Source organism: Mobula birostris, chromosome 4 (genome assembly GCF_030028105.1).
Source record: "Mobula birostris isolate sMobBir1 chromosome 4, sMobBir1.hap1, whole genome shotgun sequence".
NCBI lineage: Eukaryota > Metazoa > Chordata > Chondrichthyes > Myliobatiformes > Myliobatidae > Mobula > Mobula birostris.
In genome coordinates, this window is record NC_092373.1 from 33,130,225 (window position 1) to 33,154,591 (window position 24,367).

The window sequence follows — 24,367 nt, forward strand, 5'->3', positions numbered from 1 at the left end:
GTTGTAAACTATTTAGAATTTGAGAACGAAATGTGAAACGTATAAAATCTGCTGTTACGTGATGTAGTATTTCATGAAACCAGTTATTTGCTCGATATGCTTGATTTATGCAACAGGAGATTCAATTTTCTAATGCAGCTTTGAGTTTGGTTAACAGATTGATCGCAGAATTTTGCTTTGCTTTGTCTAACTGATATGTGAACTTTGTACCAGGGGATTAGGAACTGATATTACTTTGAGCGCCTAGAATCGTTCTTTAATTACCGGAAAATCTTTCAACAGCTTTAATTATATAATAGACAAAACAGCCCCTTCCTATTTTCCTAACAAGAAAAGTTGTCATGCAAATGTACAAATGATATTTATTATGTTGTTTAAGGTGTTTTGAAACCCTATTTCCCTAGTGTGACACATCCACATGATTATTCTAACTTGAAAAATTATTTTCATATAAGATGCTTATTCACCTGTCCTTTTTCCAGGACTTGTGAATTGAATTTAATTGACTTTATTTCCTACATCCTTCACATACATGAGGAGTAAACATCTTTACATTACGTCTCCATCTAAATGTGCAGTGTTTAATCATAGTAATTTATAATAAATGAGTTAATCAGTCTGATGGCCTAGTGGAAGAAGCTGTCCCGGAGCCTGTTGGTCCTGGCTTTTATGCTGCGGTACCATTTCCTGGATGGTAGCAGCAGCTGGACTAGATTGTTGTCGGGGTAACTCAGGTGCCCAATGGTCCTTTGGGCCCTTTTTTCATACCTGTCTTTGCAATTATCCTGAATCATGGGAAGTTCAGAACTGCAGATGTGCTGAGCTGTCTGCACCATTCTCTGCAGAATCCTGCGATAAAGGGAGGTCATCATCATCAGGTGCCATGCCCAGTTTGAGCTTGTGATGCAGCCAGTCGGGATGCTCTCATTGTGCCCCTGTAGAAAGACCCTGTTGCTGCTTTTGTTCATTGGTCGTCATTAATTATTCATTTTTAACTGTATTGGCAAAAAAAAAGAATTCCTAATTCTCCACTCTGGCAGTTCCATATCAATTTGTACATTGAGTCATTTTTGTCAAATATCCAGTCAAATTGTAGTCAAGTAAATTGCCTCAGCAAGAGTTATTTCAGTATGAAACATTTCATTCTGTATTTTGGGGAAGATCCTTGCTGATTTATTATAGGATTTGAACCAAAGTGCTTGTCTTTATCCAAGCTGTTACTTTAAGCCACTTCTAACTATAAATCTGCTAAATATTCCCATCAAACTGTCAAACATCTGTTTATTTCATGGGAAAATGTTTCATTGTGCATACGCTTAACCACAGAGGAGCTGAATCTTATGCAGATATTTTTCACTGATCTAATGTTCTCAATTCAGGTATATAAAAACAGCTGAGGGAGTTTGCTGTATTAGTCTTCTCCCCATGAAAAGTAGTTCAGTGAATTAGCATGATGGATTGGCAATAATTGCATGAATGTTCAAGACAGGAATGGTAGAGCTTCTGAAGAAGCGTCTAACAAAACTAATCACCCATTATTCCCGCAAACACGAGGAAATCTGCAGATGCTGGAATTTCAAGCAACACACATAAAAGTCGCTGGTGAACGCAGCATCTCTAGGAAGAGGTACAGTCGACGCTTCGGGCTGAGACCCTTCATCAGAACTAACTGAAGGAAGAGCTAGTAAGAGATTTGAAAGTGGGAGAGGGAGAGGGAGATCCGAAATGATAGGAGAAGACAGGAGGCGGAGGGATGGAGCCAAGAGCTGGACAGTTGATTGGCAAAAGGGATATGAGAGGATCCTGGGATGGGAGGCCTCGGGAGAAAGAAAGGGGGAGGGGGAAGGCCAGAGGATGGGCAAGGAGTATAGTGAGAGGGACAGAGGGAGAAAAAGAATATATATATATATAAAAACAAAAATAATGGATGAGGTACGAGGGGGAGGTGGGGCATTAATGGAAGTTAGAGAAGTCAATGTTCACGCCATCAGGTTGGAGCCTACCCAGACAGAATATAAAGTGTTGTTCCTCCAACCTGAGTGTAGCTTCATCTTGACAGTAGAGGAGGTCGTGGATAGACATGGCAGAATGAGAATGGGATGTGGAATTAAAATGTGTGGCCACTGGGAGATCCTGCTTTCCCTGGTGGACAGAGCGTAGGTGTTCAGCGAAACGGTCTCCCGGCCTGCATTGGGTCTCGCCAATATATAGAAGGCAGCATCAGGAGCACCAAATGCAGTGTGTCACCCCAGCTGACTCACAGGTGAAGTGTCGCCTCATCTGGAAGGACTGTCTGGGGCCCTGAATGGTAATGAGGGAGGAAGTATGGTAGTGAGGGAAGGGCATGTGTAGCACTTGTTCTGCTTACAAGGATAAGTGCCAGGAGGGAGATCGGTGGGGAGGGATGGGGGGGACGAATGAACAAGGGAGTCGTGTAGGGAGCGATCCCTGCAGAAAGCAGGGGGGAGGGAGGGAAAGATGTGCTTAGTGGTGGAATCCCGTTAGGGGTGGTGGAAGTTACGGAGAATTATATGTTGGACCCGGCGGCTGATGGGGTGGTATGTGAGGACAAGGGGAACCCTATTCCTAGTGGGGTGGTGGGAGGATGGGGTGAGAGTAGATGTGCGTGAAGTGGAAGAGATGCGTTTGAGAGCAGAGTTGATGATGGAGGAAGGGAAGCCCTTTTCTTTAAAAAAAAGGAAGACATCTTCTTCGTCCTGGAATGAAAAGCCTCATCCTGAGAGCAGATGTGGCAGAGATATGGAATTGCAAGAAGGGGATAGCATTTTTGCAAGAGACAGGGTGAGAAGAGGAATAGTCCAGATAGCTGTGAGAGTTAGTAGGCTTATAGTAGACGTCAGTAGATAAGCTGTCTCCAGAGACAGAGACAGAAAGATCTAGAAAGGGGAGGGAGGTGTTGGAAATGGACCAGGTAAACTCGAGGGCAGGGTGACAGTTGGAGGCAAAGTTAATGTAGTCAACGAGCTCAGCATGCGTGCAGGAAGCAGTGCCAGTACAGTCGTCGATGTAGCAAAGGAAAAGTGGGGGACAGATACCACTATAGGTTTGGAACATAGATTGCTCCACAAAGCCAACAAAAGGGCAGGCATAGCTGGGACCCATACGAGTGCCCATGGCTACACCTTTAGTTTGGAGGAAGTGGGAGGAGCCAAAGGAGAAATTATTAAGAGTAAGGTCTAATTCCACTAGACGGATCAGAGTGGTGGTAGAGGGGAACTGGTTAGGTCTAGAATCCAAAAAGAAGCGGAGAGCTTTGAGACCTTCTGGGTGGGGGATGGAGGTATATAGGGACTGGACATCCATGGTGAAAATAAAGCGGTGGGGGCCAGGGAACTTAAAATCATCAAAAAATTTCAGAGCGTGAGAAGTGTCACAAACATAGGAAGGGATTGAACAAGGGGGGATAAAACAGTGTCGAGGTATGCAGAAATGAGTTTGGTGGGGCAGGAGCAACTGAGACAATGGGTCTACCTGGACAGGCAGCTTTGTGGATCTTGGGTAGAAGGTAGAAACGGGAAGTGGGGGGTGTGGGAACTATAAGGTTGGTAGCAGTGGATAGGAGGTCCCCTGAGTGGGTAAAGTTTGTGATGGTGTGGGAGACAATGGCCTGGTGCTGCTTAGTGGGGTCATGATCGAGGGGTAAAGAGGAGGTATCCGCGAGTTGTTGCTGTACTTCAGCAAGGTAGAGGTCAGTACGCCAGACTACAACAGCACCCCCCTTATCGGCGGGTTTTATGGTAAGGTTAGGATTGGTGCGGAGGGAGTGGAGAGCAGAGTGTTCTGAAGGAGTGAGGTTGGAATGGGAACAAGGTGCAGTGAAGTTGAGACGGTTGATGTCCCGTCGGCAGTTAGCAATAAAGAGATCCAGAGCAGGCAGAAGACCAGAGCGCCGTGTCCATGAAGAGGAGGAGGGTTGAAGACGGGAGAAGGGGTTGTCGGTGGAGGTGGGAGAGTCCTTGCCGAAGAAGTAGGCTCGAAGACAGAGCTGGCGGAAGAAGAGTTCAGTGTCATGGCGAATGCGGAACTCACTGAGGTGTGGGTGAAGGGGGACAAAGGTGCGGCCCTTACTGAGGACAGAGTGCTCTGCCTCAGACAGTTGAAGCCCTGGCCTACTGCGTTCACCAGCAGCTTTTATGTATGTTGCACCCATTATTCCAGTGGGCAAATTCAGACAGTTCCAAAATTATCACAACAGTGATTCAAATGTTGGCTTTGGTATGGAGCTTGCTGTGTAGAGCAGTTTATTATCAAATACAAATCATTCTTGATGTGGTTTACAAAGTACCTTAGGTAACAAGTAAGGTTATGATTTTAAGTGAATTCTTATCCTGCATCACACATCAAAGTTGCTGGTGAACGCAGCAGGCCAAGCAGCATCTGTAGGAAGAGGTGCAGTCAACGTTTCAGGCCGAGACCCTTCGTCAGGACTGACGAAGGGTCTCGGCCTGAAACGTCGACTGTACCTCTTCCTACAGATGCTGCTTGGCCTGCTGCGTTCACCAGCAACTTTGATGTGTGTTGCTTGAATTTCCAGCATCTGCAGAATTCCTGTTGTTTGCGTTCTTATCCTGCATGTTGCATTAGAGCATTGGCTGAACCATGAACTAGATTTTGGCCAAGCAAACTCTAGTGGCAATCCCTGCCATTCCTGACTCATGGAAAATTTAATATTTTTACTGTTTCACAATGGAGTTGTCTGCTGAAGAGAATATTTTTTTCTTAACATGCAATACAGAATGTACGTTGTGTTTTATAATCCCACGTAATTAAATGTGAACTATTTGACATTTGAGATGAATATGAAATGAGCCATTCTGTGACTAAATTTTTATCTTCACTTTGCGTTAATAATAATGTTTGCTTATGGCCAGCTGCAAAATAAATAGTGATTTCATTGGTCTGAGTTAATACTTTTTATTGACACCTCAGAATAATTTATTTGCAGTTTTATGTCAAATATTTGGATTCAGACGTGGGGCATTTGTTCACTGTTGCAGAATGTAACAATGTAATTAACTGTGGCATGACCTCTAATGCAGAACTAACTACCTTTCCTATGAGAGAGGAAAGCCTAATTATGTACAACATAGAGCAGTATAGCGCTCAGCAGACCATTTGACCCACGATATTGTGCCGATCTTGATGCTAATTTATACTGAATGTCCTTCTCCTGTGCATCATCCATATCCCTCCATTCCCTTCATATCTGAATCTAAAAGCCAATTAAACTTCAACAAATTGTCTGTTTCCACTACTGCCCCTGGTAACCTGTTCTGTGTACATATCTCTGTGTGCTCCACATGTTGTCTTTAGATTTTCCCCTTCTGTCCTTGAAAGCATGTCCTCCGGTGTTTGATAGTTCTTCTGTGGGGAGAAGATTCTGACTGTAACCTACCTATGCCTCACATCATTTTAAAAACCTTTTTTTAGGTCTCTCCTCAGCCCCGACACTCTAGGGAGAAGTTTGTCTAGTTTTTCTTTATTTCTTACCAGTTAATCCAGGCTGCACCTTCTCCAAAGCTTCCACATCTTTCCTAAAATGAAACGAAAGGAACTGCATGCAATACAAGCATGGCCTGACCAAGGTTTTATTTAGCTGCAGCATAATTTCCTTACTCGTGTACTCAACCCCTACCAATGAAGGCAAGAACGCTATACGCTACCTTTACCACCTTACCCACTTGTGAAGCCACTTTCAGTGAACAATGGACTTGGACCCCCAAGAACGCTCTGTACCTCAATACTATTAATGGTCTTACGTTTTCCTTTTTACTTTATTTCCGAAAGTGCAACACTTCAGACTTGCCCAGATTAAACTCCATCTGCCACTTCTCTGCCCACATCTGTAAGTGATCTATATCCCGCTGTATTCTTTGATTGTCCTTTACACTGTCCACAACTCTACTAATGTTAGTAATGCCTAGGCATTATATTCTGATTGAGAGCAAGTGTACTCCATCTTGGTCAATTCTGTAGTTTGCCTCTGTTGTGTATTTAATATTTAAGTAAGATTTGAGTTGTCTTTTTGAACTTCCATGTTTCATTTGAATTATTTTAATGTTTTGAAGTTATAAAACATAACAACCTCCTTTACCAAAATTATAAAGCAGTCAACGAATAGCATAACATGCTTTGTGGAGAGAGAATTATGATTTTAATTGAAGGCCTTTCATTGGAACCACACATTGACTAGCTGGTTAGAAGATCATTTGGCCTGAAATCTTAGCAGTTTCACTATCCACAGCTGCTCCTTCAGCTGTTTGATATTTCTAACATTTTGTGTTTTTTTTAAGTAATATGAAAATGAAACCTTCACTGACTAGCTTTGTGGTCTGTATTTGCTGAGGTTTAAAAGAATGAGGGGAGGATCTCATTGAAACTTACCGAATACTGAAAGGCAAGGATAGAGTTGGCGTGGAGGAAATGTTTCCGATAGTGGAGGAGTCTATGACCAAAGGGCACAGCCTCAAAATAGAAGAATGCCCCTTTAGAACAGAAATGTGGAGGAATTTCTTTAACCAGAGGATCCTGAATCTGTGGAATTCATTGCCTCAGAGGTCTGTGGAGGCCAAGTTATTGGATATATTAAAAGTGGAGGTTGATTGGTTCTTGATTATTAATGGCATTAAAGGTTACAGGGTGAAGGCAGTAGGATAGTGTTTAGAATGATAATAAATCAGCCATATGAAATAGCAGAGCAGACTCTGGGCTGAATGGCTTAATTCTGCTCCTGTGTCTTCTGGTCTAGTTTTGTCCCATGTGTTCAGCACATAATTTTTATCCTCTATTGTCTGTGCTTGCTCTTGTTCAGGGAAATTCTGGCCTCGGATTCAGCATTGCAGGTGGCACCGATAATCCACATATTGGTGATGATCCAAGTATATTCATTACAAAAATCATTGCAGGAGGTGCAGCTGCACAGGACGGAAGACTGCGGTAAGTCTCATTGGGCGCATGGCTGTTTGCAAAGTGAACTTTCATTCAGTCAAGTGTATTCTTGAGATTGCATTATGGGTGTCCGAAAATCTTACCACCAGATTCCCTAGCTATTGGTGAGATGTAGCCTTCATGCTTTATAGCAGACTTAAAAACTTCAGATATCAATGATTGTAACAGTAAATATACCCACTAGAATTCATAATTAATACAAGAGCATAATTGAATATGTGAACAATTTCAACAACAGGGGTTGCATTGTTCATAAGGAGTGCACAGATGTATTTCCTCACTTCAATTTTAATGATCCTTTTTCAAATTTAAAAAAAGCGTATTATTAGGAGTATTCAGAACACTTCTGTATTACAGCATAGAGAATCAATTTTTGCAGGCTGTGAATTTGAAAACAGCCTTCGCAATCACATTTCATCTTGGGGACCAATTTAGTCTAAGAAATGAGTAAACACTGTCTATATATTATGTGCAGCCTCTGTTGGACAAAAGAGATACCTTGGCTGAAGAATGTTGTATATTATGTTGCATTATTTATCATGTCTGTGTGTATAAAACTGCCTGCAGTCTGACCAAACTGAACAGCACCAGTGGGACCACCGTTGTCTTTGGTGTTGCTACAGAATAAAATTCTCTTTTAACATGAATAGGAATATTAGGGTGCAGAAGTTGAGGTTTAGTTGTGTGGAGTCTTTATCAGATCTTATTTGCTGCATAGCGTCCAGCTTTGAGCATAGCTTGTCAGGGCAGATATTCTTGGTATCAGTGCAGAAGGGAGTCACTGGAACTATGCAATTTGCAGTTGCAGCTCGGCGAGTCAAGCAGGATCTATGAAAGGGAAGGGATTGTCGACATGTTGGGTGGAAACACTGCATCAGAAGTGCCTGATGCAAGGTTTCGATCTGAAACACTAACAATTCTTTCCTTTCCACAGATCCTGCTGAGTTTTTCCAGCAGACTGCTTGTTGCTCCAGACTCCAGCATCTGCAGTCTCTTGTGTTTTCATCAGAATTATAGCACACTTTAATGATTTAAATGATGAGGGCAGTTTCTGCTCCTTTTCAGAATAGCAAATTGAGGGATAATCTAATTGAAGACATTAAAAATGTATTAAATACAAAAGAGAGGAAATAGCACAATAGCAATAAATGGCACAAGTAGTCCCTGTAAGCTTCCTGCTTAAATTCTCACCTCCCTCCAGACTCCTTCCTGTCTGATTAAATCTATGACAATATTTTATAAACACCAATGCAATTGAAATTGTTCATCTCCCAATCGCTAGGATTTTGGACTAAATATAGAAGTCACCCCTTGATTTCAGGAGGATGCCTCAGTTTCATCTCACATTTTCTGTTCCATGTTAAGAAGATTTTCAGGTATTTTCTCTAAGGTCCTACAGATGAAGTTCACAGCTCAATATAATTATAACAGTTTGAAACGTTTCCATCACAAGATAAAACCCAGAATTTGGATGATATATATCATAATCCAGTGTAAATGAACATGGATGACAAATATCAGTATTCAATATATTCTCTCATTGTTTCATGTGCTGCTTGGACATAAATGATCCAGTTTCCAAATGATCAAGCTGTTTAATTCTTGCAACTTTTCAACTGTGCTGTTTCATATTTGACACATTAAAGATGGAACTGCCTACTTTTACCAAAAGAATAGCATTCTCGTTTTGTTATTTATTCCCATTAAAGTTTGAACTTTAATGGCAGTGTAAGGACGAACAATGATTCCAAAATTCTGTGTGACAATATGACAAGCTCAATGCAGAACATTTGAGACAAGAGAAAGCAGATGATGGAATCTGAAGCAACACAAGACAATGGAGGAAATCAGCTGGTCAGGCAGGATCTATGGAGGTATAGTAAATGGGCAATTGATATTTCAGGTTGAGAACCTTCATGTAGACCGAAAGAGGGGGAAAATAGCCATTATTCACATTTTTATACCAGCTATCTCCCTTCTACCTTTGCTTGGATTCCCTAATGCATTCATATTCCTCCAATATTGAAGTGACGTAAACTGCACAGAATACTGTTGTTGAAGTCAGACCAGTTTTTATCGATTTTTCAGCCTCTTTTATACTCCTTTTTTCTGAAGCCTTATTAAAGGCTTCTCTGCCTGTCTTTCCACTTTCCATGACTTGTCCGTCCATCCATGCTTCATGATTTATATTGATCCTTATTGATGGACAAAGAAAATCAGCATGGTATTAAAACAAAACACATTATGTGTAAGCAGCCCAGTTTGTGCTGCTGGCAAAGACAGATTTGATTCTCTGAATTTGTTTCCCCAATCAGATTAATGTACTCTTATTGGCTTATTTACCAATGAGCCTTCTATAGAAGTCATGCTATTGAAGTATAGAAAATTGTTCAAAACTTGGAAAAGTTCACAATTAGCTAAAATGCATCCCCAGAAAAATTCCTGTGAATTATTCTAAACTTCCAGCAATTGCTCATCTGTCAGTGGGTGCTTTATGACAGAAAATTTAGTCACAATGCTGAATTTCTCCGTAATATTTCAGTATTCCTTGTTTCTTCTTTTCATTTTTCAACCACACCCATTAATTGTCCTCTCCTCTTCTTTCCCTTTCATTATTTAGTTCTTCACTATTTCTTTCTAAGTCATGAATCATCTTGCAAGAGTAACCAGTTGTTAAAGCTTTATTCACAACTGTCTTTAAATTCTGTTTAGCTTGCAGTTTGTTTCAGTGTCTGTATTGTTAATTCTAGGGTGAATGATTGCATCCTTCGAGTAAATGATGTAGATGTAAGAGAAGTAACACACAGCAAAGCGGTAGAAGCTTTAAAAGAGGCTGGATCAATTGTACGATTATACGTGCGAAGAAGGAAACCAGTCACGGAGAAAATCTTAGAGATAAAACTAGTTAAAGGGCCAAAAGGTAGGTTATACATATACAATCAAAAGAAAATGTAAAAAACTGTTAAATTAATTTTTCACTATCTGCACCTGTTAAAGTTGTTGTTCATCAATTAGTTCTAGTTCATTTTCCCCCTTTCCTCTGAAGTGATTTCCCAAATATATCCATGAATCTGCAGAGTTACAGCAGTGCACTGTAGATTCTCACAGATGAGGAATCTGTGATGTGAGTAAATGCACCGTACAATTCTGATGAGGCCCTAAGAGGTGTCCTGACCATTTAACAACAGATAATCAGCTTAATACATCTGAGTTGGTTGTAGAGCCCAGGTTTGTGTCCTCAAAGTGTGAAGATTCAGGGAAGATATTGTTCAAGACATGAAACGCAAGGTGACTGCTGACATGCTACAAGGTTGCCATGATAAACTCAGACTGAGAATTGGTTCAAAGGAGATTGGGAACATGAATAAAAGAAGGCCATTCACTTCGGTAATGGAAAATCCGTACAGCAATGTCACTCACTTTTCCTTTTCAACTATCCCTTCATATCTCTATACAAAAAATAAGTGTGGATTGCAGGCTTGGATCTATCAATTTGATTGACATTTTGATTGAGACCACCAGAGAAGAAAGTGCACAAAGTGCTGAGGGTATTGAATGTACTACTCTAGGAAGTTCACAGTATCAGGTGAACCGAGACTGAGGCGTCAAGGCAGGCAAGTTCAGATTTGGAATGCGGAGTGCAACAAATAAGGCTGATGGGCTTCAAAATTGGGTACCACTGGGAAAGTACTTCTTTTTCTTTCTTTTTCAATCTTTTTATTAGTTTCAACATCAAACACATTACAAAAAGTAAGCACATAGTAATTGGGATTATATTAATTGATAATAATTATTGAAGTTTACTGTCAAGTAACACATAGTTAGAAACATCCCAAAATCACACAGATTAGCAACAAAATATGTAAGGAGTATACATAAAATATAAAAATATAATAAAAACAAACAGAAAAAGAAAAAAAAATCCCCTAAAAAAAACTAATCTACCCAAACTAAGGAAAACTAAGGAAAAAAAAAGAAAGGGCCATCTTAGTACCTCAGATAGAACCAATAGTGTCGCCACTTCCGCTCCTCTCCCAATATATTGAAATCACAAAATAGATTTGGCAAGGGTCAAATTACATCATGTGGAAGTATTGAATAAATGGTCTCCAAGTCTCATCAAATTTAATAGATGGGTCAAAAATGACACTTCTAATTTTTTCTAGATTTAAACAAGATATAGTTTGAGAAAACCAATGAAATGTAGTAGGAGGATTAATCTCTTTCCAATTCAATAGTATAGATCTTCTAGCCATTAAAGTAACAAAAGCAATCGTCCGACAAACTGAAGAGGTCAAATGTTGTTTTTCTATCATTGGTAAACCAAAAATGGCAGTAATAGGATGAGGTTGTAAATCAATATTCAAGACAGTGGAAATAATATCAAAAATATTGTCCCAATATTTCTTCAATAAAGGGCAAGACCAAAACATATGAGTTAATGAAGCTATCTCAGAATGACATCTATCACATATAAGGTTTATATGAGAGTAATAACAAGCTAATTTATCCTTAGGCATATAAGCCCTATGTACAACTTTAAACTGTATCAACGCATGTTTAGCACAAACAGAAGAAGAGTTAACTAATTGAAAAAGTTTTTGCCATTTCTCTGTAGGTAAGGTAAGCTTAAGTTCTTAACTGTATTGGAAACATCTGGATTTATTTTCCTTATCATATTATAAATAATTGCTATAGAAACTTTCAGAAAAAGCTTTAAATACAAAATTTTTTCCAATATATCAGTGGAATATGAAATCGGAAAGGTAGTAAGAGCAGTATTTAAAAAGTTTTTAATCTGTAAGTTTCTAAAAAAATGTGATCTAGTTAAGTTATATTTATTAGATAATTGTTCAAAAGACATAAAACAATTATCTGAAAATAAATCAAAAAAACGTATTATACCGTTTGTTTTCCAGACCAGATATGCTTGATTCAAAAAAGAAGGTTGAAAAAGAAAGTTGGATATAATAGGGCTAGTTAGAATAAATTGATTCAGTCCAAAAAATTTTCGAAACTGAAACCATATTCGAAGAGTATATTTAACTATTGGGTTATCCATTTATTTGTCCAGTTTAGAAAAGTCAAAAGGAAGTGGGATCCCTAAAATAGAACCCAATGAAAATCCTGAAACAGAATTACATTCAAGATTAACCCATTGTGGACTTGGAGCTATATCCCAATTCCATGTCCAAAATTTTAAATAACAAATATTAATCGCCCAATAGTAGAATTTAAAGTTTGGCGATGGGAAAGTACTATACATAGATGAATGTGTTCAAGGCAGATGGGGAAGGAAACAAAGGAGTTATTTAAGAAAGGCAGCATGGATAAGCCAGGGAAGTGCAGGCCACTGAGCCTTGTGCTGATGGTGGCATTCAAAGGGATTCAGAGAGACAGGATTTATTTCCAATTGCAAAGGCTGATGACACCACTGTTGTGGGCTATATCAAGGGTGGTGAGGAATCGTCATACAGGAGGGAGATTGAAAATTTGGCTGAGTGGTGCAATAACAACAACTTCTCACTCAATATCAGCAAGGCCAAGGAGAGGGAAACCAGAGGTCCATGAGTCAGTGCTCATTGGAGGATCAGAGTTGGAGAGAATCAGTAACTTTGAATTCCTGGGTGTTACTATGTCAGAGGACCCGTCCTGGACACATCATATGGATGTAATTGCAAAGAAAGCACGACTGCGCCTCTGTTCCTCAGGAGTCTGCAGAGATTTGGCATGTCATCAAAAATCTTGGCAAACTTCTCTAGATGTGTGGTGGGAAGTGTGCTGACTGGCTGCATTACAGCCCGGTATGGGAACGCCAAAGACTTTGAGTAGAAAATCGTATGAAAGGTAGTGGTTTCGGCCCAATACATCACGGGTAAAACCCTCCCAACTACTGAGCACATTTACATGAAATGTTGTCATAGAAAAGCAGCATCCGTCATCAAAGATCCTCACCACCCAGGCTATGTTGTTTTCCTGCCATCAGGTAGAAGATACAAGTGCCTCAGGACTCACACCACCAGGTTCGAGATCAGTTACTACCCCTCAACCATCAGGCTCTTGAACAAAAGGGGATAACTACACTCATTCCACTTCTGCTCCCACAACCAGTGATCATGGGACACTTTAAGGACTCTGTCTTTTTATTTCATGCTTTGGTTATTTCTTGCTATTTATTTATATTTGCATTTGCAGTTTGTTGTCCATTGATCCTATTTACAGTTACTGTTCTATAGATTTGCTAAGTATGCCCACAGGAAAAAGAATCTCAGGGTTGTATGTGGTGACATACCTGTACTCTGATAATAAAATTTACTTTGAACTTTGAAGGACTAATTTGGGATAGCATGGTGTTGTGCATAAGAAATCATGTCTCACAAAGTTGGTCACCTCTTCAAGAGGGCAGGATGATAGTCATCGTCTACCTGGACTTTAGGTGGCAGGGGCAAAGGATGTTGGGAATGATGAGGGTAGAGCACTGCAGGAGGGGTGTGGGTATATGACAGAGAAGAAGCACCAGGGGTGGGGAATAGCATGGGTGCAAACACACCCAGCCCTGAGACACCAGGCAAGGTCATTGATTCCAAACAATTGGTTTATTGATAATTACAGAATATCTCCCTCCGCCCTCCTTCTTGCTCTTTCTTCAACCATGACTTCCCTCTCCATGCCCCCTTTCCACTCGGTCCACTATAGAGACCTGTATCTGAATCAGGTCTATCACCACTCACGTATGTCATGAAATTTGTTTTATTTAGATTATGAGAACACTCAGTCCTCTTTTATTGTCATTTAGAAATTCATACATGCATTAAGAAATGATACAATGTTTTTCCGGAGCGATATCACAGAAAACAGGACAAACCAAAGACTAACACTGACAGAACCGCGTAATTATAGCATATAGTTACAGCAGTGCAAAGCAACATCGTAATTTGATGAAGAACAAACCATGGGCATGGTAAAAGAAGTCTCAAAAGTCCCCGAGTCGATCAACTCCCGAGTCCCTGATAGCGGCGGCAAAAGGGAGAAACTCCCTGCCATAAACCTCCTGTCACCGTCAACTTGCCGATGCCTTGGAAGCAGCTGACCACAGCCGACACTGAGTCCATCCGTCCGAAAACTTTGAGCCTCTGACCAGCCCTTCCGATACAGCCTCCCGAGCGCCATCCTCTGCCGAGCGCCTTCGACCTAGCCCTGAGCGCTGAAACAAGCAAAGCCGAGGATTTCGGGGCCTTCTGCTCCGGAGATTCTGGTTACCACACAGTAGCAGCGGCAGCGAAGCGGGCATTTCAGAAGTTTTCCAAATGTTCCTCTGTACTCTCACATCCGTCTCCATCAAATCAGAATTGTGCACGGTCCCCTACTTGCGGCAGCAGTACAAGTGCAATACATAAAATTACTAGAGAACACACACACACACACACACACACACACCCCCCCTCCTGTACCTAATAAAGTGTCCACTGAGTGTATGTTCACAGTCTTCTGCTGCTGTCGCCCATTATCTTCAAGGTTCAATGTGTTGTGCATTCAGAGATGCTCATATGCACACACCACTACTGCAGCATGCGGTTAGTTAAGTTACTGTTGCCTGCTTGTCATCTTGAATTGGTGTGACTATTCTCCTCTCATTAACAAGGCATTTTTGCTCTCAGAACTGCCAGTCACTGGATTTTTTTTTTGCTTTCTTGCACCATTCTCTGTGTTCTGGAGAGCAGAGGTTGCCAACCCTTTTTTATGCCATGGACCAATGCCATTAAGCAACGAGTCTGTGGACCACAGGTTGGGAACCACTGCTCTACACTCTATTCTGTGTGGAAATCCCAAGTTTCTGAGATACTCAAACCACCAATGAAAGTAAGCTTGTAAGAAACATTTTGTATTTATTAATTTCAGAATGTGACATTAGTGTCAAAGAAAGTACAAATGGAAAGTAATGAGGAAGTGATGTCCATACAAATATATTTGTCACTACTACTCTGGAAATGTTCAGCACATAGAATATGTAATCGTGTACCAACAAATCATTCCACGGTCAAAGTCACATTTCTAACCCATTCTGATGTTTGGTCTGAACAACAACAGAACCTTTCGACCATGTCTGCGTGCTTTTATGCATTGAGTTGCTGTCACATGATTGCTTGATTAGATACTTGCTTTAAGGAGCTGGTGTACCTGACAAGGTGGCCATTGAGTGAAAGTGTGTGTCTGTGTATAGTATGTTTATACATGGACTTGGTGCCTGAAATGTGCTGCCAGAGTGTGGTGTAAGGAGTTACCATGCTGATGTTTCAGGCCTTTAGGTAGGCACATGTATGTACTGTACAGGGAATTGAGGGATATCAAATCATGTGGAGACAGAAGGGATTAGTTTAATTTAACATATTGGTTTAATCGGCACAGATACCACGGGCTTGTTCATGTGCTACACTCTTGGTTTCTTCTGTGTTTTATCTGTAATGGTGGTTCAAGTTGATGGGATTGTGGGTGGAATAAATAGTGGGATGTGTTTAAGTGGGTGGTTGGTGCAGACTAGGTTGGCTGTATAATTCTGATTCTATTTTTTCTTACATTGCATTATATTGAGATATCAACACTCATCATTAAGCAGCACTTCCCCCCCAAAGAACTTGTCAGAAAACATGTTGTATTTAGTAATATAATGTGGAATTAGTGCCAATGAAAGTAAAAATGGAAAGTGATGAAGAAATGATGTATTTGCAATTATATTTGTCACCATTGCTCTGGAAGTGTTCAGCTCATAGAATATGTAATTGTGCCATACTGGCCTAGCAAATACCTTGTGACTGCTTGAATAACTTCTCTTCACCTTCCCACCACCCACCTGAACAAAAATATTTGTATGAATTGAAATATGAATTGTATTTTCTTATTTTATTCCCCTATAGGTCTTGGTTTCAGTATAGCTGGAGGGGTAGGAAACCAACACATTCCTGGAGATAACAGCATCTATGTAACCAAAATCATTGAAGGAGGGGCAGCACATAAAGACGGCCGGTTGCAGATAGGCGACAAAATTCTGGCAGTAAGTTTCAGTGTATTTTCTATGTCAACCATAAACACAATTCAATTTGTAAAACTTTACAAGGTTGAGTCAGGTGAGAGGTTGTTCAACTGCTTAGGTCATGGAATGACTGAATGTTCTGCTTCTTGTTAAGCAATTGCGTTAACATGTTACAACCAGTTTGTGTAAGCCGAAAGGAAAATGAACAATTTTTCTGAACATGGAAACATTTTCTTCTGAAAACATAAATTGAACAACTGTACAGCTCTGGGAAAAGAACAATTGGATACAACTTGGCAGGTATCTATACTTGTATTTCAGATTCGTTCAAAATGGGTCCAAATCAAAGACCATCAATTTTTTTATGATGCGCCATAAGGCATTTTTGACTACCAGCTTTAAAGTCTTGTGAAGTACAAAGACCAGATTAAAAATTAGCTTTACTTATCACATGAACATCGAAACATAGAGTGAAATGTGTCGTTCACGTCAATGAGCAACATAGTTAAAGATGTGTTGGGGAAGCCTATAACCATCTCTATGCGTCTGTTGGCAACATAGCATGCTCACAGATTATTAAACCCATATGTCTTTGGAAAGCGGGAGGAAGCTGAAACATTTGGAGGAATGCCATGTGGTCACTGGGAGAACATACAAACTCCTCACAGAAAGTGACGGGAATTGAACACGGTGCCATGCCAACTGCTATGCCACTGTAACTCAAAGATCGTCTTTGACACAGCCCACTGTCTGGGCCCATGACACAATCATGCAAGCGATGTTTTTAATTGATTCAGGTACTTCTTTGGAAAGCACATTAATATAGTGAATAACGAAGGACTTGCCCACACATGAACATAAACAAAAAGACAAATGCTCTAAATCTGAAATAAAAAAAAACAAAAAAAAATGCGAGAAACACTATGATAGTCACTCAGCATGTGCGGAAAGAGAAATTGTTAACGTTTCATGAAAGCAGCCATTGGTCAGGCCTGGGAAAGAGAAAATATTTTAGCTTTGGTTGCAGAGAAGGTGGAGGGAATATCTCTGATAGAGTGACCTAGGTGTAAGTCTGGCAGTTAAGGGCGGATAATGCTTTGTTTATCTTAAATGTTGCTAATAGCAACGGTATGGGAGAAGCTAAACAGGCTGGACTCCACAGCAAAGAGATAAAAACTGAGTCAAAGAGATGGGTAATGAATGAAAATAGTTCTGATACAGAGACCTAGTGAAGCCACTCATTTCTTCTGTAACTTTTTAAGGCTGTCTTTATCAGAACTGGTCATTTATGGCGGTCAAAATTGTAGATGGATGACACAGTCCTTCTCCATTGGTGCAGTCTGCTGGCTGAGCATGTTCTGCAATAGTTCTTCTCACAACCTTTAGCCCAAAAACATAATCTGCCTCCACCTACCACATTTATTCATTTGATTTCAGAGACATTCCCTTTGTTCAGTCATCTATTCCCCACATTCTTTACAACTGAAACTAACACAGTTTCTCTGTTTCCCAGTTCTAACAAAGGATCGCTGAAATGAAATGTTAACTAAATTTCTCTTTTCATAGATTCTGTTGAGTCCTTTTAACTTGTCTTATTTTCCATGGGTTTGAGGATCTGACTGAAAGGATCAGGGTATTGACATGCTAACCTTCCCTGGTGTAAAACTGATGGCTGGGTACAATCTGCTTCCAGCACTTGTCCTTAGTTGCTGGCTTCATCAGACAGTCAAATAGTGGAGTGAAAGTCAGTTAAGCCAGCATTTATGTCTCAGATTCTGTCTTGCACACACTGAGGCACAGATCATGGTAACCTGCTATTAGTCAACACAATTCGGATCAAAGTACCTGTCAATAAGTAGCTATTTTTAATTATAAGTTATTTGTGTTATACAGGAAAGGAGAATTACTATCTGCTTTCTCAAATATAGATCAAAAGAGAGTGTGCAGCTCACATAATTGATGTGTGATTTCCCCAGAGGAAATTGTGCCCATCACTAGCAGCTAGCGGAATGATCATTTTTGACTGTCCTAAAGGAAAATTTGATTTTTGGATGATGTGATCAATGGTTCACCTTGAGCTAGCTGCCACCACATCCTTTTGGGTCTGGAATATTAATGGAAGAATGGCACCATTATTTCACTCATTATAGATTGGACAATAATATTTTCCAATTGTAAGAAATGTAATTGTAATTTCCTTCAGATAATGATTATATCTTGTTTCTCCATGTTTGCAAAGTAGATTGGATGTGAAATGTAATTTCTTTTATTGAGGATTTTGAATTGAACTGGTAATACTGGATGGAACCTAATCAATGTATCAGACATTGTTTCTATGAATTCTCTGGGTGATTCATATTGTTTAAGATCCATTTGGCATGGCTATCAGGCAATTTATATCATTGCATTGCTTGCTTTTGCACTAGACTGATGGAACCAATAAATCCAGTATTCCCTCAAAGTGCTTATGCATCTGATTTATTAGGATTTTGACCATCCAATTTACTGCTTCAGGTTACACTCTGCTCTTTCTCAGAAGTTAAAAAAAGTTAAGTGATATTTGTTGTATAATTGGCCCATCTATCTTAGGGTGTTGGAAAATAGCTGGGGAAAGAGCACTGGAACCAATAAAAAGTACTGACTTTTATTTCACTCTGCCTCAGATGATTACCATAAGACAAAAGAACAGCGTTAGTCCATTGGGCCCATCAAGTCTACTCCACCAGTTGAACATGGCTGATCAATTTCCTTCTCAGCCCTATTCTCCTACCTTCTCCCCATAACCTTTCACGCCCTGACTTATCAAGAATCTATCAACCTCCTCCTTAAATACACCGAATGACTTGGCCTCCACAGCCACCTGTAGCAATGAGTTCCACAGATTCAACGCCCTCTGGCTCATTCCTCCACAGCTCTGTTCTAAATGGACATTATTCTGAGGTTTTGCCCTCTGGACCTAGACTCCCTCACCGTAGGAAACATACTCTCTCAGCCTTTCAACATTCGATAAATTTCAATGAGTTTCCCCCTTCATTGTTCCTAAATTCCAGCAAGTGTATTAAATATTCAGTGTCATCAAGCACTCCTGCTACGATAAGCTTTACAATCCTGGAATCAGTCTTGTGAACTTACTTTGAACCCTCTCCAGTGTCAGCATATCCTTTCTTGGATTACTCAGGGCCCAAAACTGCTCACAATACTCCAAGTGAGGCCTCAGCAGTGCCTTATAAAGCCTCAGCATTACATCCTTGATGTTATATTCTAGTCTTCTTGAAAAGAATTTGCATTGCATTTTATATATATTTTTTGCATTTCTCTTCCTCATCAACAACACAACCTGCAAGTTAACCTTGAAGGAATCTTATGCAAGGACTCCCATGTCCCTTTGCACCTCAGGTTTTTAAATTTTCTCCCCCTTTAGAAAACATTCTATGTTTTTATTCCTTCTACCAAAGTGCATGACAGTACACTTCCTGACACTATATTCCATCTGCCACTTCTTTGCCTATTCTACTAGTCTGTCCAAGTCCTTCTGTAGCCTCTCTACGTTTTCAAAACTACCTGCCCCTCCACCTACCTTCATATTGTCTGAAAACTTGTCCACAAAGCCTTCAATCCTGTCATCTGAATCATTGACATACAATGCAAAAAGAATCAGTCCCATCACCTACCCCTGCACAACATCACCAGTCACTGGCAGCCTGTCAGAAAAGCTTTCCTTGATTCCCACACTTTGCCTCCTGCCAATCGGTCAATGCTCTATCCATGCTAGTATCTTTCCTGTAATACCATGTGCTGTTGTCCCGTGAAGCAGCCTCATCTGCAGCACCTCGTCAAAGGCCTTTTGAAAATTCAAGTACGCAACATCCACCAATTCTCCTTTGTCTATCGTGCTTGTTATTTCCTCAAATAATTCCAACAGATTTGTCAGGCAAGATTTTCCCTTAAGGAAACCATGTTGACTTTAGCGTATTTTCTCATGTGCCTCCAAGTACACTGAAACTTCATCCTTAACAATCGACTCCAACACCTTCCCAACCATTGAGGTCTGGCTCACTGGCCTATAATTTCCTTTCTTCTGCCTCCCTCCCTTCTTGAAGAGTGGAGTGATACTGCAATTTTCTAGTCTGAAGCCATGCGAGAATCTAGTGATTCTTGAAAGATCATTACTGAAACCTCCACAATCTCTTCACCTATCTCTTTAAGAACCCCAGGTGTAGTCTGCCTGGTCCATGTGACTTAGCTACCTTCAAGCCTTTCAGCTTCCCAAGCAGCTTCTCTGGAGAAATTCAATCTTCACTCACTTCTGCCCCCGATACTCTCAAACTTCCAGCACAATGATGTTATCCTCCACAGTGAAGATTGTTGCAAAATACTTGCTCAGTACATCTGCCCCCCATTAGTACCTCTCCAGTGTCATTTTCCAGCGGTCCGATATTTACTCTCATCTCTCTTTTACTCTTTATATATCCAAAAAGAACTTCTGGTATCCCTTTTGATATTAGCTAGCTCTAGTGATGAGTATAGGTCCAGGGAAATGCTTTTTAAAAGCTTCCCAATCCTCTAACTTCCCACTAATTTTTGCTCTATTGTATTCCCCCTCTTTTGCATTTCTGACTTCCCTTGCCAGCCACGGTTGCCTCATCTTGCCTTTAGAATACTTCTTCTTTGGGATGTATCTATTGCAGGAAAGAATAAGTGGGGGGGAATTCTACTTCACTTGCTAAGGATCAGTGAGTGGGAAGGTAGTTCTGTATTCTGAGGGTACCTTATTCTCTGTTGCCCTCTGTTCAATCTTTTCCAACATCTATTCATAAAACACTCCAGTGGTGAGCCAAAAAAAAGTTGTTAATTGTTAATAAAACAAGATAAGGTGTCAATGACTACTACCCAGTGACTCTTAACATACATCATAATGAAATCCTTCAAGAGGCTGGTCATGGCATGCATCAACTTCAGCTTTCCAAACACAGTTAATCCATTGCAATTTGCCTACCGCTGAAGCAGATCTGTAGTCGATGCCATCTCCCTGGCCCTACACTCATCACTACAGCATCTGGACAGTAAAGACACTTACATCACACTGTTGCTTATTGACTACAGTTCTGCCTTAATACTATAACAAGCAAACATATCGACTTCAGACCCTGGGAGTTAATGCCTCCTGCAACTGAATCTTTGACTCTCTGACGAATAGACTGGGATCAGTAAGGTTAGGCAGTACCAACTCCCCCACGATTATTCTAAACAGTGGTGATCCAGAAGGTTGTGTCCTCCCCTCCCCCCCGCCACTCCACTCCCTGTACACTCATACCACATGGCAAGATTCTGCTCTAACTTCATCTACAACTTTGCGGGTGATGCCACTGTGGTGGGCCACATCTGAAATAACAATGAGTTAGAGTGCAGGTTAGAGACTGCGAACTTAAGGGACAATGTGTCGTGACAACAACCTTTCCCTCGAAGTCAACAAGACAAAAGAACTCACCATTGACTTCAGAAAAGGCAGTGATGTATTTGCTCCTGTTTATACCAAAGTTATTGAGGTTAAAAGGGTTGAGAGCTTTGGCCACTTGTTCTTGCTCTATTTGATCTTTTGCCTCATTGCCTCTTTTCTTGATTAACCCAATATCTCTTCATTTCCACAACGTCGAAAATGAATCCGTCTCTGTACATAGTGACAGAACTCTCACGACCCTCTTTACTAATGAATTCCAAAAGATGTTACCTTCCAATTGAAGAAATTTCTTCTCATTTGTTCTGAATGGCAGATCCACTATTTTGAGACAGTGACCTCTAGTCCTTTATAAGGCATTCAGAAGAAATATCAACATTACAAACACTCTTTCAAGCCCTGCAACAACACTTTCATTACATACACTATGTGCAATGAAACTACCATCCCAGGATTCAATCTTAACTGCTGTCTCTTTCACAAGTATATCTTCCTTGGTTTTAACAACCTGACCTTGGTAAAGTTATGGTATCACAAGAGCCCTGTAGGAGAAGAGCCCAAGAACTCTGTAGATGTAGAATACCTCCACTCTATAATCATCCTCTTGCAATAATTGCCAATGCTCTGTATGCCTTCCTAATTACTTACTGTCCCTTTTGATTTGAAGTGTTTCATGTTCAAGAGTCAGCAATGAACAGTGACACTTTTCAATCTCCATTTTCAAAACTGTGATTCAGATTCACTTATTTATTGCGTATACATTGAAACATCGTGAAATGCATCATTTGCATAGGCAACCAACACGACCTAAGGATGTGCTGGAGCAGCTCGCAGGTGTAGCTACATATTCTGGTGCCAATGTAGCTCATTCATCAGAACAATACAATAGCAACACAACAGCAAAGCAAGCCCCTTTCTTACCCTTCCACCCACTCACATACACAGACAGGCTACCTCTCGGCCTCTGACCTCCTGACCCACTGACTTCAGTCTTTCAGCCTTTGATTGGGCTCGCTGATTCCAGGACTTTGACTTTTGGACTTCACCGACCTATTGGTATAAACCCCAGTTCTCACTGATCACAGGACCTTGACCTCCAGACTTCAACCTCCAGCATGGACCTCTGACCCCAGGACATGCTGACCTGGAGGTGGAGTCACCGGCCCTTGTGCCTCTTGCTTGCACAGAACTCCAGTCTTGGGACTTGCCCACCTGGGGGGTGGGGGGGGGGGTGAAACACATCGATCTTGGTCATTGACCATGGAAATCGCTATCTTTGTCCTTCGCATCTGCTGATGTGACATCCATCCACAGGGGTTGCTAGTCTTTGACCCTAGAGCACTCTGACCTAAACTTTGACCAGTGGCTCCTGGCCCCAACTCTGAGTTACTGTCCCTGACCTCTAACTCCCCCTCACCGCTGTTTCCTGACCTCCCAGACTGCCCTAAAACCATCCCTACAAAGCTACAAAAAAACCAAGTCTGGGCCATGCCCTTGACAGACATCAGATCTTGGCACCATCTTGACCAGATAGTGGATGACCTCTTTTTTGTCCACGTTCAGACAATAATTGATTTAAACATGTCAATTAAGCAAGACTCCCCCAGCCTGCCTCCACTTCCCAAGAAAGCACTGAACTACTCTCAATAGTCAGATAAAAGATACAGCTGAACAGTCTGATGTGATATGCATCTGGTTCCTCTGGTCAACACAGCCAGTCTCCAGCCCTTGTTTCAGCCTGACCTATGCCACCATCAAATCTTCTCACCACTGACTTGCTGCTACAGAGTTCAGCCTAGAAAGTCAGTGGTAAGATGATTCACTTTCCTCCACCTACTGAATCTAGCCATTGCAGTGGCAAGTGCAATGATAAGCCACTGCTAAAAGAGAAGCACATTTTGGACCATTAAGAGTTAGCAAGGATCTGTTGTGCATTAAAAACAATTACATTATTAGTTACTTGTGTGCTGACTTACATTTAATTGGCATTTGATTTTGGACCATCTTTATTGTCAAGTGAACATTTGAAGAAATTGTTCTCTTGGAACACCAGGAAAGGATTTATATTTATACGTGCATCAGCATTGTTTTCTTCTGCATTTCAGGTCAACACAGCCAGTCTAGATGAAGTTACCCATGAAGATGCAGTGACAGCTTTAAAAAATACAGCAGAAGTGGTATACTTGAAGGTTGCAAAGCCAACCAGCATGTATGTGCATGATGGGTATGCACCTCCAGACATCACCAATTGTAAGTCTTTCACAGTTTACTGATATGCTGTGGTTTCAAGGCTGCGTTTATTCGTGAAAATTTGTTTTTAATGCATTTAACATGTAATATATATTTAAATAATTTGGAGGAAAATATAGGTGGGCTGATTTGTACCTTAGCAGAAGACATAAAACTTGGCAGAATTGTGGACAGTGAAGAAAGTTGTCAAACGTTTTAGATCGGATGGAGAAATGGCAGATAGAGTTTAACCCGGTTAAGTGTGAGCTGATGTACTTTGGAGGTAAATGGCAGGACCCTTGGGAACATTGATGTAGAGAGGAATCTTGGGGGGGCAAATTCATAGCTCCCTGAAAGTGGCAAGACGAGTAGATAGGGCAGCAAGGAAAGTGAATGGCATGCTTGCCTACATTGGTTGGGAATTGAATGTAAATGTAAATTAAGTTATGTCAAAGCTGTTTAAAACTTTGGTAGGTTGCATTTGAAATATTGTGTGGTTCCGGATGCTATATTACAGGAAGGGTATGGAGGCGTTTGAAAAGATGCAGAAGAGATTCCTCAGGATGTTGACTGGATTGGAGAGCATTAGATACAGTATATCACTTGGATTGTTTCCTTTGGAACATCAGCAACCTGATAAAAGTGTTTGAAATTATGAAAAGCATAGATAGGGTAGGTAGTCAATC

The 24,367-nt window shown here is 40.7% G+C and overlaps 1 protein-coding gene across 6 annotated transcripts in view; it reads left to right on the top strand.

Moving 5' to 3' along the window:
- Positions 1-24,367, top strand: part of LOC140196247 (disks large homolog 1) — a 485,196-nt gene that overhangs the window by 301,407 nt on the left and 159,422 nt on the right. For all 6 annotated transcript variants that reach the window (XM_072255108.1, XM_072255109.1, XM_072255112.1 and 3 more), the window contains 4 exons: positions 6,833-6,957; positions 9,720-9,889; positions 15,882-16,018; positions 23,558-23,702. In XM_072255108.1, the coding sequence (XP_072111209.1) occupies positions 6,833-6,957; positions 9,720-9,889; positions 15,882-16,018; positions 23,558-23,702 (577 nt within the window). The remainder of the gene's footprint in view (positions 1-6,832; positions 6,958-9,719; positions 9,890-15,881; positions 16,019-23,557; positions 23,703-24,367) is intronic.